The sequence below is a fragment of the Delphinapterus leucas genome, chromosome 5, assembly GCF_059928025.1.
Source record: "Delphinapterus leucas isolate spDelLeu-1000000601 "Yukka" chromosome 5, BTC_Dleu_Yukka2, whole genome shotgun sequence".
Taxonomy (NCBI): Eukaryota; Metazoa; Chordata; class Mammalia; order Artiodactyla; family Monodontidae; genus Delphinapterus; species Delphinapterus leucas.
Genome location: NC_143133.1, coordinates 117,914,022 through 117,929,999, shown reverse-complemented (window position 1 = coordinate 117,929,999; position 15,978 = coordinate 117,914,022). Strand labels below are relative to the sequence as shown.

The 15,978-nt window shown below is 36.2% G+C and overlaps 1 protein-coding gene across 4 annotated transcripts in view; it reads left to right on the top strand.

Moving 5' to 3' along the window:
- Positions 1-15,978, top strand: part of BANK1 (B cell scaffold protein with ankyrin repeats 1) — a 312,476-nt gene that overhangs the window by 97,432 nt on the left and 199,066 nt on the right. For all 4 annotated transcript variants that reach the window (XM_022582436.2, XM_022582435.2, XM_022582434.2 and 1 more), the window contains exons 4-5: positions 1,929-2,067; positions 8,883-9,022. In XM_022582436.2, the coding sequence (XP_022438144.1) occupies positions 1,929-2,067; positions 8,883-9,022 (279 nt within the window). The remainder of the gene's footprint in view (positions 1-1,928; positions 2,068-8,882; positions 9,023-15,978) is intronic.

Genomic DNA, 15,978 nt, shown 5'->3' with positions numbered 1-15,978 from the left:
CGCCACCAGGGAAGCCCTGAAATGATTTTTTTAACATCAACATATTTGTAGAAACTCTTTTTTTCAGAGCTTTAAAAATGTAAGTTTTATTGGTGGGATTTATGCTTAGGGAGATAATATTTAATAAGAGAACTTTGAAATTAATGACTTTTGGGTAAACACAGTTTTATAAGAGCATGTAAATGAGGTTTCTGTTTATTTTGTGAAGGACTGAAATTTAGTTTGACTTTGAAGAAAGCCTTTGAAAGGTGATATCTGAGATAATCATAAAAATATATTTCATTTTTGTTATTTTGAAGGGTTAAACAGCAAGATGTAAAGAGTAGTACAGATTTTAAATTTAGATAGTTCTGGTTGATCTTCAGAATGTAACTCTCTGTATTAGTTACCCTATTTGTAAAAGAGAAAAATGATAGCCTTCCATTTTGGTTTTGGGGTATGTGTGTATGTTTGTGTGTATATGTATGTGTGTGTTTGTTTTGGTTAGGATTAAAGGAAATGGCTTTACATAAAAAGCATAATTCCTAGTATAAAATAGATGCTCAATAAGTGTTTATTCCTTTTTTTCTATATTATTTCTAATCTTCTTATCCTTAATTTTCTTTCTGGATTGTTTTCAAAAGGTTTTCAGTAACCGTTTATATCTTACGTATATAGATTTAGCTTTTCCACCTTAATAAAATCTTGAAATTTTTAGATGTATAACCGTTGTCAACTCAATAGCCTTCACTGATACTCATCGTAGAGAGTAACCAGAGAACCTCTATTAGGTAAGATTAAAACTACACTTGACCTTTGAACAACAGGGGTTTTGAACTGCATCGGTCCACTTAAACATGGATTTTTTTTTTTTTTAACATCTTTGTTGGAGTATAATTGCTTTACAATGGTGTGTTAGTTTCTGCTTTATAACAAAGTGAATCAGCTATACATATACATAGATCCCCATATCTCCTCCCTCTTGCATCTCCCTCCCACCCTCCCTATCCCACCCCTCTAGGTGTTCACAAAGCACCGAGCTGATCTCCCTGTGCTATGCAGCTGCTTCCCACTAGCTATCTGTTTTACATTTGGTAGTGTATATATGTCCATGCCACTCTCTTACTTCATCCCAGCTTACCCTTCCCCCTCCCCGTGTCCTCAAGTCCATTCTCTACGTCTGCATCTTTATTCCTGTCCTGCCCCTAGGTTCTTTAGAACCATTTTTTTAGATTCCATATATATGTGTTAGCATACAGTATTTGTTTTGAACAGGGGTTTTGGACTTCATGGGTCCACTTAAACATGGAGTTTTCTCAATAGTAAATACCCCAGTACAACATGATCTGTAGTTGGTTGAATTGCAGAGGGTCTAATATCAATTATACATGGATTTTCCACTGTGCATAGGGTCGGTGCTCCTATGTTGTTCAAGCGTCAACTGTATTAGACATTTAAAACAATTCATCATAATTAAATTATAAGAGGTCTTAAAGCTAAACCTGTTCAGTCCTCTCATATATAGATAAATACACCAAGTTCTGAAAAGGTAAAGGAAAGGGATTTGGAAAAAAAAAGGATTTGGTTAGCAACTGAATTACATTCCTTGGAGGTCTGTGAACTGATGCTCATCACCCTCAGATAGAACCTCACACACAGGGATGAGGTGAGAGGAAGAGGGAGCAGCTCTGTCCTCACTGTCTTTCCAGTTGCAAAATCTGGTGTTGGGGGAAAAAAAATTGAGTATTCAATAGACATCAAGTTGATACACTTAAAATGCTGTGAGAATCACCTTTATATATTTCATTTCTGAATATGGCTGAAACTACAGACACAATGGAGAGATATAATTATCATGTGTGACCTTTATCATTAATAAATGCACTGGGTTCTTTGGTTAATGAAAACTTTTAAAAATGCCTAATTGGGTTATATTTTTCATCTTATAGAATCCTGGTGAAATATTTATTATTTTGAGAGATGAAGTAATTGGTGATTCTGTGGAGGTTGAATTTACGTCAAATAGTAAATGCATTAGAACACGGCCAGCCCTCTGGAATAAGACAGTCTGGTGTATGAAAGCTTTAGGTAAGAAATTTTTTTTATGCTTTAATAAATATAAAACATCATTCTGAGTTTCTTTCAATAAATTTATGGTAAGTGGTTTCAGTTCCCTACAGAAACTAATATTGTTCTGCAGGTGTTTCCTGTGTTTAGCTTTCACATACCCAAGGCTGTTATTATTAAACTGGATTCGCAAAAGCATGAATGTGTAAATTATGAGAACTTAGTTTGTGTACCATGTGGTAAAATGACAGCCAGTAACATCACATACTTTATGTCAGCAGAGAGCACTTTAATGTGTCAGCTATTAAATATGGAACTAAAATTATTTGCTTTATTGTAACAGGATTAGCAGACTTTTGGATTTTCATTCATGATTTTCTTTTTTCTTCTTTACTTTTTTTGCCATGCAAAAAAAGTATCTTTTTTGAGTTTATTTTTGCTTTGGAAAGCATAGTTCTTTTTCACTATTTTATCATCATGGTACCATTTCTATATACAATCTTCCCTCTTTTCCTTATTTAAATTATGAACCTAACCATTTTATTATCCAGCTTTGCTTCAGCATGATAAATTGCATTGGATTTAAAATTCCAGATGGAATAGACACACTTGCTGTGCTAACTGTACTAAAATCAAAATTTAATATATTAATTTCTGAATGTTTTGACATAAATGTAGGACTACTTGGTTTTTGAATTTATGGTGTCCTGTTATAATTAGAGAATAAAATTACCTAACTTTATAAGTGTGAATTTCATAAAATATTTTAAAGTACAAAGATATTCAATCTTATTATAAATTTGGAAATGTAGTAAAAAATATTTAAAATTAAAGAGTATATCAAATGCATCCTGAGCTCTTTTGTTTTCTTTTTCGACTGTAGTATAATGAAACCCATTTACAGGGCATTTACAAATCTTTTCTGTTGTGTTGTGTAAAGCATGTGTCCCCTCTATGGATTTCCTTGCACAGCGTAGGTCAGAATTGGATTATAGAAAGGAAAGACTTTACACCAACCATTTATAAACATCTTAGACACTGCTTCCTGTCATGGACAAGGATATGCAGAAGTGAGATGAGAAAGAATTCTTTCTGTTTCTTTGCCTTTTCTTCCAAAGCCCCTTACTTCCTTCTGCCACATTTTTAAATGATTTAATGAGCAATAATTTCTAACTAATTAGTTTAGAAGTTAAACTAAATCTAGTTAGACTAAATCACTACAGAAAAATCAATATTACAGATTAAGAAGTACTTAGATAATACTTCCAAATAGCAAATCAAAATGTCAAATAAAATTGTTCACATTAAGATTTTATGTTCAGTTTACCTAGTAGCTAAGAGCAGCGCAAAGAATAAAATGTCAAAGTTCAGATGTTTTTCAGAAAAGGAGGAAACTGTAATTCCAAATTTTCCAATATATACCAGGCCATAATATTATCCATGTGGTTGAACAGCAAATTTGTAGTAAAAATAAACCAACCAACCAACCATTATTTACCAGTTATGCTAATTAAACCTTTCCAACTCTTTTCTTCAACTGGTGTGTTCTCTAAGTTAATGATAGATTATCTTACAAAACGTTGGCTGCTATGTAGCAATATACAGGATAGTTCCATGAATAATTATGGGAATACGTATGGGACATGCCTCAGCAGAAATGGTCTTACTTTCTCTGCCTCAAGGCACAGTTTCTTGAAGTTTTTTGAACCCTAGCAAGAACTACATTTTACATTATGACCCAGTACATATGTATGAAAACATAATGAAAACAAAAGTTTTAAAAGCAATACTTAGACTGATGGTTTCAGCCCTGACATGTAAAGAGCTTGGAAGTTGCCACTCCCATTCTTACAACAAGAAAAAGCCGAACAAACTGAAAATCAGTGGCTTTTCTTGAAGTCATTGGAGAACTAAGGTTGTAGGGTAAACAACCATCCCAAAACCTGGAGAGAAAGGTAAATCAAGACTGACATCTAAGATCTGCTTACCTGGAGCAGAAGTCACTGGAGCCATAAACTGGTAGGAGCACTTAAATGGTAATTCTGATGAATTGCTGGAAGCTGAGTATGGACTAGCTTGAAAGTAAGAAACTCCTGGGGGCTGTAGTCTTAAGAGGCACCTATAATTTTGTGGAATTTACCACCAGGAACCCCATCAGGTTCACACAGTGAAGATCTGAGAAAGATCCCCTGAAGGGCTCTGCTAGATCAGAAGAAGACTAATGGTGAAATACTCCCAGTATGTTCTCCATAACAAAGGTCTACTTTTCAGGGGAAACCACTTTACCAGAGCCTCATCCAAGCTGAGGAAGGGCATCCATCCTGTTGTAACCCCCTCTAGCCCTCAAGTCTCACTTAAGGTGGGGAAGGGAAAGCTATGCCACAGCAGAAACACTTGTGAAGGTCGCAGCTGAAAGACCTAGGCCCACTAAAAGACTGATTTAATCATAAGATTAGACCGCTTCCCTTTCCCCCAACCTGACCATCACCACAGCAGGGTTCCAGCGTAATGGCAGTGGATTACAGTTGAAAGTATGCAAGATGCAGAATCTTTCTAAGGAGGAGTACTTAGGGAAGCATAAGGTCAGGAGGGAAGACAAGGACAAGGACAGTAGAGGAATTTGCAGACTCTGGTACCCACAGCTACAGCAAACAGTAAATACAGCCTAACTCCTACACAGATTACTCTCAATACACACTTACCTGTTTCATTTCTTACATCTGATACAGCATGTCTGGTTTTCAACAAAAAAGTTACAAAGCATGCCCAAGAAGCCAGGAAAAAACATAGTCTAGAGAGATAAAACACACATCAGACCAGACAGATGTGACACAGATGTCGGAATTATCAGACAGGGAATTTTATATAACTATGATTAATATGTTAAGGGCTATAATGAAGAAGTAGACAACATGCAGGAACATTTGGGTAATATAAGTAGAGGGAAAGATATTTTATTTTTCATTTTTTCAGTGTTAGAACCTACTAAGTTGATGTCGTGACGAATTAATGGGTCACAAACCACAGCAGGAGAAACTACTCTTTGGAACCGCACTGCCCAATATGATAGCCATTGGCCACATCTGTTTATTTAAACTTCGTTATAATTCAATGAAATTTAAAATTTAGTTGCAGTATCCATATTTTAGGTGCTTCATTAGAACATATCCAATGAACATATCTCAGGAAGTTTGATTGGACAGGACTGACTGTACAATAGAGTTCCTTTTGCTCTACACCAATTACGGAGTAAGAGGGAGTGCCCAGTGTGCTCTTCGAGGCTAGTGATCTGTGCAGAATCCGCAGTGTAGTTAAGGAAACACTTAACTGGTGGCCAAGAGGACTGGTTTTATTCTGTATTGAACCATTTACTGGGTAACTTTAGACAAGTCTCTTGATCTTTCTGTACCTCAGTTTTCTTATTGATAAAATAGATTCTCAACTTACATTTTAAGTCCTCCTTTATAGGATGTTTGGAGATAAGGGAGACAATGTATAAGACAACACTGAACATCCAACTGAGGAACAAAGTGTCAGTCTCTCCCTCTAGCAAATTCCTTAAACATGAGTGGCTTTTCTGGAATAACTCACATTCAGCTTCTGAATGGGGGGTGATAAACCATTTAAAAACTTCCTTCTCTTCCTTTTGGGGAAAAGAATTGAGGGGACCATCTTTCTCTATAAATACTATACTCCTCGTATTGCCCCCTCTCTCCTCCTAGTCTTCTCTTTACATCTCTTGATATAAAATTTGTCCCCTTTCATTCTTGGGCAGTCATGCTCATGAGCATTCCTAATTCTGTGTCATCTCATGTATATAGTCCCTGTACCCAATGGTGACTTCCAGGACAGGAAATGATCTCAGTCAGTATCTCAGACCATCTAATAATAGTCTATAAAGATTTAAGCCTTTAAAAATTTTTTGTGCTACTTCTTTGAATACCAAATTAAAATGGAGGATCTAACCCTAAAGTGGAAACATACCAGGGACCCTTCCCCACTCTCAGGGTTCTTTGGAAGAATATTGATGCCTCAGGTTCAGGAGATGGCCTCCATCTGTCAGTCTCTTTCCAGTCTAGGAAAACTGCTCATGTGACTTCATTTCTGATCACCTGGCTTGTGGCTCAATCAGTCACATTACTTAAAATGTGGTTTGCTCTCTGTAAATGTTCTCTTGTGCTATACCCAGAGCTTCCTGTACTGAGTCTAGCTGGTGTTGAGGGCTGGTATGGCAACTTCACAGTACTGTCCCAGATGCAGGCTTATTTCTAGTCATCATTCCATAGTCCCTAAGGTGGGGTCATAATCATCATGGAACAAGATGACCTCTAAGCCTCTTGCTATCACACCCTATATTCCAAGCAATGTGATGAAGCAAGGTGTGCTGGAACCATTGCATTTCAGGTTGCAAAACGCAATTCTACACATCTCTTCCCTACTTCACATTCAGTGGTATTCCCTTGTGCACTAGTATTCTTGGGCTGCCATAATAAAATACCACAGACTGGATGGTGGCCACCTTCTTCCTCTGTCCTCACATGGCCTTTTCTCTGTGCACATGCACTTCTGGTGTCTCTTCTCATAAATCCTTATTAGATAAGGGCCCCATCATTATGACCTCAATTTAACCTTATTACCTCCTTAAAGGCCTTATCTCCACATACAGTCATATTGGGGGTTAAGGCTTCAGCATATGAATTTGGGGGAAACAAAATTCTGTCCGTAATACCTTGGTAGCTTGAAATGGGCCATGGTGGGAATATTTATACCACAGAAGTTGGCAAAACTATGTGTAGAAAAACAAGCATCAGTGCTTTTTTTTTTCTTTCTGAGAATCCATTTATCAGCACACCACTGGGATAAAGAAATGGAGAGGGCCTCTTTAAACTAAGAAGGTCTCTGTAAGACATATCTGCTGATATTTCATTAGTCAGAACTTAATCCCAAGGTCATATATAGCTGAAAGGAAGAATAGAAAATCTAGTCTTTTTAGTTGATCAGCAATGTGCCTAGGAAGAAATAAAATCAGAATTCTGTTTCTGAAAGGAAGACATTGGGGTAGGCAACTAGCATTTTCTGTTAGAGAAGGGTACCCCTCTAAGACCAACTAGAATTCTTTACTTCTTTGGAGACCTCCTCTTAACCATTATAAATAAGTGTGTATGTGTGTGTGTTAATAGACTTTCAGCATTGAGGTATATCAAATACTCTGAGGTTTTCTTCTTATAGTTCTCAGAACTCAAAATCTTCTCTACTCAACCCAACATTTTGCCATACTAATACACTTTTTAAATGTGTGTCTCTTTTGAGCTTGGTAACAATTCAAAGGAAAACAAAATTATGTTAAAGTACAATTATGCTGACCAAGATATCAGGAATAAATAAGTTTATTCTCATGTTAACTTCTAAAGAAATTAGAATATTTTAAGTATCCTATATCAAAGAAGTCCCAAGCAAATATTCTCACCATATATCTTTCGTGATTTATCACCTGACTTTCTTTCAGAAGGTTAACATCCCATCATAAAACTCCTAATCTCTTTTCTGATAAACAAAGTCAATATTTTCTTTCAAAATCATCTTTATGAAATCTACTGAAATTGACTTCATTTCACTCCAGTAACTCCAGAACCCCCGTTACTATGTGCACACAGCTGTAGCCGATGAGGTGTACTTTACAACTTTCAGTTTTTTTGAGATTTCTCTTACATTCTCTATTGGATGAATACTTACTTTTGGAAGAGAGAACTTTTCTACATATATTTTCTTTATAATACAGGTTAAGTGTCTAGTCAAGCAACATGAGAGGAGGAAATTTTAGCTTCTTGATCTAGTTAAATATAAGATTATGTTGGCTTTAAATTTTCCTGAGCAATATTATAAGAGGTCCTTTATCCTCTTCAGAAGATAAAGTAAAATTAATGCTTAAACCTTAAGAACTTTTAAATATTCAACATTTCATCAGGTGGTTTCATCAGGTGGCCTGTACTTAATGGCTTATTCCAAACCCCAGATGTTTGCATGACAATTTTCCAGGAGAATTTGGGAAATATCTCTGTGACAAAGAGTGAAAGTTTTTAAAGTGTGTTCTGTGAATGAATTTAAAGAGCTAAATGTTGTTTAATTTTGTTACAATAAAACACAACCTTTCCACTGAAGTGATTATTTAGTGTTATTCTTTCATAGAGAGCACAACAGTCTCGGGTAAGTTTAACTTTCTTGATGTGTTACAGCAAAATTTACAATGGGGTGTATCAGTCGCCTTGAACAACTTATTCACAAAAAGGATGAATGGATGGGGTAAATAGTACTTAAATAACAGGGCATTAAACCTTGCCTTCCCAAGGGTTTTTCATTGTTATCAATTGAATAAAAGTTCTATAATTTCAATCAACTCTACTCTTTCTTTTTCCAAACAATTTTAAGAAACTTTCCTGTAATGGGAACTTTCTTCCTCAGATTAATAACAAATACTTAACTTTTAATGAATGACTTTACTGTTGTAAATTCAAAGTATTATGTAGAGATGATTATAGATTACTCCAAAAAATGGAGGTTAGAAGATAAGGAGAAAAGATTTAGTGTTTTGCTTTTATTATAATTTTAACATATGTTTTAATCCTTTAAGTTTTTTTTAAACAATTAAGTGCAAAATTACATATTCTATTTTGTGGTTTCTAACTAATAAGGATAAAAAAAGAAAACAATTAAGTGTTAAAAGCTAGTAAAATTGTTATGAATTCTTAAAGCCTGACTTCATATTCTCTAAGAGATATAATACTGTGGTACATGCATTTATAGACTCAGCTCCTAACTCTCTCTTTGTGTTTTATAAGATTTTCCTGCTGGCTCTGTCAATGTCAATGTCTACTGTGATGGAATCATTAAGGCCACAGCAGAGATTAAATACTATTCAACCCCAAAGGCTATGAAATGCCTATTGGGAGCGGCAGGTCCAGGAGATGGTGTATACCAGGTAAGTCGATCTTTCCATGAAGTCGACAGTAAGCTAAAGAGCTAATGTGGAATAAACGAATGCATACTTCGGTATAAAGTCTGAATGTTGGTTGAATAAGAATGAATTACTGATCATTAGGAAAAGTAGAAATTGACCTATGTGATGCAGAGATGTAGATGAATTAGTTTGTGTAAGTCAAGTCATTCCGGATAATGTCATTGGGAGACAGGTTATCCATTACAGAATAGCTGTTGTCACGGGCTCATTTTCAAGCTGTTGCAGACCAGATAAAGAAAGACAGAAGGATTAAAGAGAACTCTTAAACAATGAATTTCCTCTTTATCCAGATGTGGGCAAATACAAGATAAAAGAAGGTTTGAGGTTAAGGACTCAGAAAAAACAAGAATACCACCAAAAAGGAAGTGTGTGGTGTTAATCTAGAAATTGTTATTTTCATGAGGAAATTTCCAAGCTCAGTGTATGTTTTTCTTAGTTTCATTTATCATTGTTGTCTGACAGTGAAAGTTATTCCTTTAAATTAACAACATTTATTTGGAATTCCAGAAATGCTAAACTTTCCTGGGAACTCTGCAAAGTGGCATTGCAGGTTTTTTTCTCTAGTGTGACAAAGTAGTACTCAGCAAGGATGAATTGGTGAGAAGTTTCTAGTCCTCTCAAAGGCCCTTAGTTTGGACATTCTCCAGTGAGTGATAGATGATGTGAGTGCCCTGCCCTAAGGGACTCATGGACTTAGAATGTAAAAAGTGCATTTTGATTGACTGTAAGCCATTAGTTTAATTTCTGAATTCTGTTTTATTTTTTGTTACCTGACCTACTTTCAGTGGAGAGAAAGCTTGCTTAATGTGGAACTTCTTTATGTGCTTATTACATCAGACTTTCAGAGTGAAATAAATGTCATTTCTTTTAATAGCTGCTTGATAATTAGAATTATAACTTTGCTTAATTGCCTTAGTCTTTCTGTGGGCAGAGGAGGAGACCAGAGGAGAGGCAAAGAAAGAGGTAGTTGAATTGAACATGCGATCTTCAGATTTACCACAAAAAAATTCCGTAAGACTTGTAACAAAACCATCAATAACAGGAATGTTGACAGGTTGTCATGAAGTCTTACTGTTTAAACCAGTTTGGAATTGGAGGCTTTGTTATTTGTGTGACACATTTTTCTATTAGAGTTCTCCTTTATGAATGATACATTTTAGAACAATGAAAAGGTAAAAATGTCTTAGAGAAGGACAGGGAGTAAAGTACCATTTGTCAAACTGAGGAGTCTGAGGACATTTGACAAAATATCTATATTGTAACTGCAAAGCAAGAATAAAAGTAACAGCTTGAAATACAAATCGTTTCATTTTCCTGTGACATGTCTACCTTATCCTCTACTTTAAAAACTTTATTCACTACACAAAGACTAATAACAGCATTATATTGCATTATCAATATTCAGTCAGCATAGAAGTAAAGTAGTCCCCAAAACACATTTTTGTGTTGGTTTTGCCTTTGGGGAGGAAAAAAACTTTGTTTATAGAGAAAATTAAATGTAATTTTTGACTCCAACAGTTTTTCAGAATGTTGTAATATGCAAGTTATGATTTCTTCTACAGCTTTGAGTGAATAAAAACTTTTCTGAGTAGTTTTTAGATAACTAGAAAATGCTCTGTTTCATTTTTACCCTCAGTGTCAGAAATGAGAGGTGAGGAAGTGTTTCTCCCCTCCACTGAGCCTTGGTGCCTATAGTGAAAGGAAGGTTGTTGGACAGTCACAGGTTAATTCAGGCTTTTACTCTCAGGAAAGAGGCACTTTAAACCTGAGGTTTGAGTATGGAGAGGTAGAATTATTCTAAGTTGGTGACAGCAGACCACAGCTTGGTAAGATGCATTAAGAGATTTGGTTTAATCTATACAATTTAAGATGGGTTTAGAGGTTTTGCTATTGTCATGAGGGGACCTACACATATTATGGAATTAGATTAAACAAATTCTGAGTCTGAGATCTCAGACCCAGCAGAGCTACACCATCACAATCCTGACACATGGAAAAGGCTGCAATTCACTCAGTCTCCATCACATCTTGGACTAGGTATGACACGGGGTTCGTCTCATCCACTGGCATCTGGACCACATGAGGTATCCCTACCTTGAATTTACCAAGATGGTGAAAGTTGGACTCCACTCTTGATTTAAAAGAAGGATCTGGGCTTCCCTGGTGATGCAGTGGTTGAGAGTCCGCCTGCCGATGCAGGGTACGCGGGTTTGTGCCCTGATCTGGGAAGATCCCACGGGAGCCTGTGCTCTGCAACGGGAGAGGCCACAACAGTGAGAGGCCCGCGTACCGCAAAAAAAAAAAGAAGGATCTGCAGGGACACAAAGGAACCTTGTTGTATTTTAGGGTTACTTGCCCTCAACGGTGGTGTCCCAGCCCACCGTGTGCTTCTCCTTGTTGACATTTGGTTGTTCCTTTGACGTTTGGCTTTGCTCTCGTGTACATTACATTTTAAAAGTTGTGTAAAAAGCTGTGCTTTTCCTCTCCAGCATACAACACTGCAGCAATTGTTTCCTTCATGTGCTTCTCTTACTACTTTAATTGGGCGATTTGGATATGTCGCATATAGCCCGCTGAACATCTCTATTCAAAGAACAGCGTGTGTTGTAATTTTATTCACCATAGTTATTGTGTATTTGTCAGGACATATACCAGCAGTTTTGTTTTTTTTTTTTTTTTTTTTTGCGGTACGCGGGCCTCTCACTGTTGTGGCCTCTCCCGTTGCAGAGCACAGGCTCTGGACGCGCAGGCTCAGCGGCCATGGCTCACGGGCCCAGCCGCTCCGCGGCATGTGGGGGGATCTTCCCGGACCGGGGCACGAACCCATGTCCCCTGCATCAGCAGGCGGACTCTCAACCACTGCGCCACCAGGGAAGCCCTCTTAGTTTATTTTTAATGATGTCTATTAGGTTTTAGAAGATTTTACCTAAACCAGCTTAATTATCTAACTGCTTCCTAAATTATTTCGTCTTTTTTGGATAGATACTAAGTCCCAGCTCATAGCCTCAAAAAGGTAGAATTTCCAGAGCCTCATCTAGAACAGTGAATTCAAATGAAAAAATACAAAGCCCAATTTGGGAAGATATTAGAATTCAAGTACTAGTGTTAGAAAAACTAGTAACTCCTATTTGACTGAGATAATTAAAACCTTTGAGACTTCCATCTTATTTACAAAAGAGTCTAGGGGCAACAATAAAGTTAACTTTGTATAGGAAAAACTAGATACAATATAAAAACCAAATTAGGTCAGAATGCTAAAAGAACATAGCAATTATTGATCAAAGCATTAGGATCCTATTTATTAAAAGAGTTTTTGAAATGGTACCAAATAATTTTTATTAGTTGTGTTTTGTATTAGTAAAAAGGTATATTGTGTTGCATGTATTTATCATTTTGTATATTTTACTTTATACCTGTTGAAATCTTATTTTCACCTTCATGTTAGGTGCACATCATTGCCAGTTTTCACTAAATTGTATGAATTATTCAATCTTTGCTTTACCGCCTGCGAATATTTAATACACTGTGAAACCAGATGGGGTTGGGGTGAGGGAAGGTATGGACTAAGGGAACTCTCACATCATGAGGAATTTCCCAGTTTTTTATTAGTTCCCTTAAAGGTTAGTTTCTTCATTAAGTTAAAGCTCAGGCATTAGAGGTTATCTCCCTAAAAGAGTTCTTCAGAAGATTCTTCCTACTGAGAGGTACTGGGAACTCCCCAGCCTTTCAGCAGTTTTTTTCAGGTCCTTGCCTCGCTCAAAAGATTGATGGACACACAAAGCTTCAGGGTCATAAATCTTTTCCAACACTGACTCCCTACCATAGCATGCCTCCTTGTCTCCTTAACTCTCTCCATGGTTCCTATGTTCTAGCCATCCAGGACTGTTCCTTCTTTTATCAGTAGAACATGTTAAGCCATTTACTCCCTGCTGCCCCGTCTAGAAGGCATGGGCATTGTGTTTTTCATACACAGTTTCTTCACGTAGTTATCGTTCCCGATATATACAACCCAACTGATAATTATTGCGTAAAAAATGGGAAAACAGTGATTGCTGGTTTTTTTCCAGTGCCATTTGAAAAAATAAGTGAAAAACTATAGTATAGTATATAAATAAGAGAGAAATGAAAACTGCCCTTTTGAAATACACTGTTATTTATTTATAAAATTGAATAAATGAATCTGATGCTTATGAAAGTAAGGAACTCTCAGAGGTTCATGATACTAGAAAAATGAAGAATTTGTGCTATAACTTGATTCTTCATACCCTACCTCAGTCATGAACTCCATGTTAATATACTTCATTACCAACTTTTCACAGCTGTAAAGAGCTGTTAAAGGTAAGATCCAGTCTTACCTTTCTTTAGAATATTAAAGAAATGTTTATTACTCAGATATGCTTAAGATCTTACCTCTCTTTCAAAAGGCTGCTTATTATCTTTCCTTTTTCTTACTGGAAAGTGGCAGTGCAGCATAAGAGAAATAGTTCTGGATAGGGCAGGAACAGGAGTTGGGTTCTTTCATTGAGTTAGCAGCCGCTTCATGAGAGCCCACTTTCCTTAGTGCTAAAGGAATTTCCTCATGTGAACAATGAAGAAGCTAGAGTATATAATCTCCAAGGTCATTTCCAACTCAAGTATTCTATAACTGTAAGCCAAGAGAAAAAAATTACTTAGATTAGGAATTATGACCATTCTTACTGAGAGGACTGACTTGCAAATACATGGGCTCTCCATGTAGCCTTTATTTCCATTTTATTTGTGCTTACTCTTAATTCTTCCCCCAGAGAAGAAGAAAGTGATTTGAGTTTCATGTACCTTTGATTGGTTTTTTAACTTGTTTTATATTTCTGATCAAAGATTTGTGATCAGACAAAAAACAGTCTAATAAAATGCAATCTAGATATTTATTTCTGGATTCATTTTTCATATTGCTTGTGCTCCTAATTAGATTGGACCAATAAGAATAAGGCAAATCTATTGAAGCTTTATTTTACTGATAAAACAAGCAACATTTCCTTTGTGCTATGTCTCCTTTATGCTAGGTCAAGCAACAGTTAACGATGCCTGATTGGGATAGTTCAGACTTAATTATACTCACCAGAGTTACAAATCATTGAATCAAACAGGAACACACAACGTAGTACACTCATCCATTTATTTAGAGAAAAACAAATAAATTAGTTAACTTTAACAGCAGATATAACAGCTATTATGAGAAAAAATATTTCTGAGTGCAGAAATAGCCATTAACTTAGCCATTGACATAACTATACTGTTGTTTCTCTACAATTCTTATCTTATAAGCCATCTCAGTCCATTTTCATAGTTATTGGTCCCATATGTTTTCATTTATGTTTAACTACTGCTTAGAGTGTATTTTATTAATGATTTCTTGTTCTCCCAAACTGAAGCATCTCTCTTGCTCCTTACATTTCCCTCTCTTCCTGTCCCTGGGACTGGCTTTGACTGCCCTTTGCGGAGGATGTCTGTGTGCTGGTGTGAGTGCTACATATAACCACCCCCATCCAAGAGCAGCCTTGTGCTTTTACTATCCAGTTCTTTAGAGCATCCAGATCTTCAACCATAATGAATATTTTTAAACAATCCTGAAAACAAAGCACAAAACACAGTTACCAATGCTCACTCATAAGAAGGTAGGAACAAACCCCAAATCATCAATAACCCTTTGGAAATGAGAAAACTAAAAAATCTTGTGGCAAAGTGTGTTTGTTTGCATTTTCTAAAAGTCATTATGCATTCTTGTGGGTCTCTTTACTAAATAGTATCAACAATAAGATAAAGAAATAAAGTGGAATATAATTTGGGAAGTCTAAATTGTGTTTAGCATTCATGAAATATGCTTCTACACTAAACTGTATCAAGACAAAGGAAATGAAGTAAAGTAAATCTTTGACAAGTAAAATTCAACTTCTGAGAATTTATTATTTTTTTCCAGAGATCAGCCATTTAGTGTCATTAACCTTATTAAGTAGCAACACACAAACAAATATATGTCAATTATGCTCAAGTCCCTTCCAGCAAATCCAATGAACAATTTTTCATTCAATTTAACTTGACTTTTCAGCCACAATTAATGCCATTGACCAAACTCACTTTTTTGATATAATCTTTTTTCTTAGCTTCTAGGAAGACATATGTTCGTGGTTTTCTTCCTACATCCTTCACCTTTCCTTTTCAATATCCTTTGCAATCTCTTCTTTCTAGATCTAGAAAATAAAAATTTAAATGTATTCAGTTTTGATTCTTAGATACCCTTCTTTTTTTGATAGACATTTCCTCTGCAGGTTATCTCATTGACCTATGAGGTATACTCCAAATGTGGATTTCCTTTAAGCCCATCTCTCACTGTTCTCTAACTCATGAAATGCATCATCATCAATCTAGTTTAAAAGCCAGAAACACAAGTGTCTCCTCATACCTTGTACTCTCTCGCCCTATAAATTCAATCCATTACTAAGCCATATCAGTTTTACTTACTAAATATTGCTCACTTCTCTCCATATCTCTCCAGTTCTGACACTTTAGTCTACATTTTCCTCTTGCCTACACTGCTAGGCTAGCCTCCTAACTGGTCCCCTACTGTAGGTTTCTGCACACACCCTAAAGTCCCTGGTCTGTGAGGTTATTTTAAAAAGAAAGACCTCAGCATGTAATTCTCCTGCTCAAATACTTCAACAGATTCCAATTGTTGTATGGATTAAAAATCTTTAACATGAACAATATGGCCTTGCTGTCACTGTCCCCCCTCTTTCTCCAGCTTAATCTTAATCCTCGGCCTCACCTCTGCATTCCAGGAATGCTGGTCTGCTTTACTTCCTGAACTTTTCCTTCCTAATCTCCTACCCCAGGGCCTTTATATGTGCTCCTTTCTCTAACTGAAACACTCTTCCTGTCCG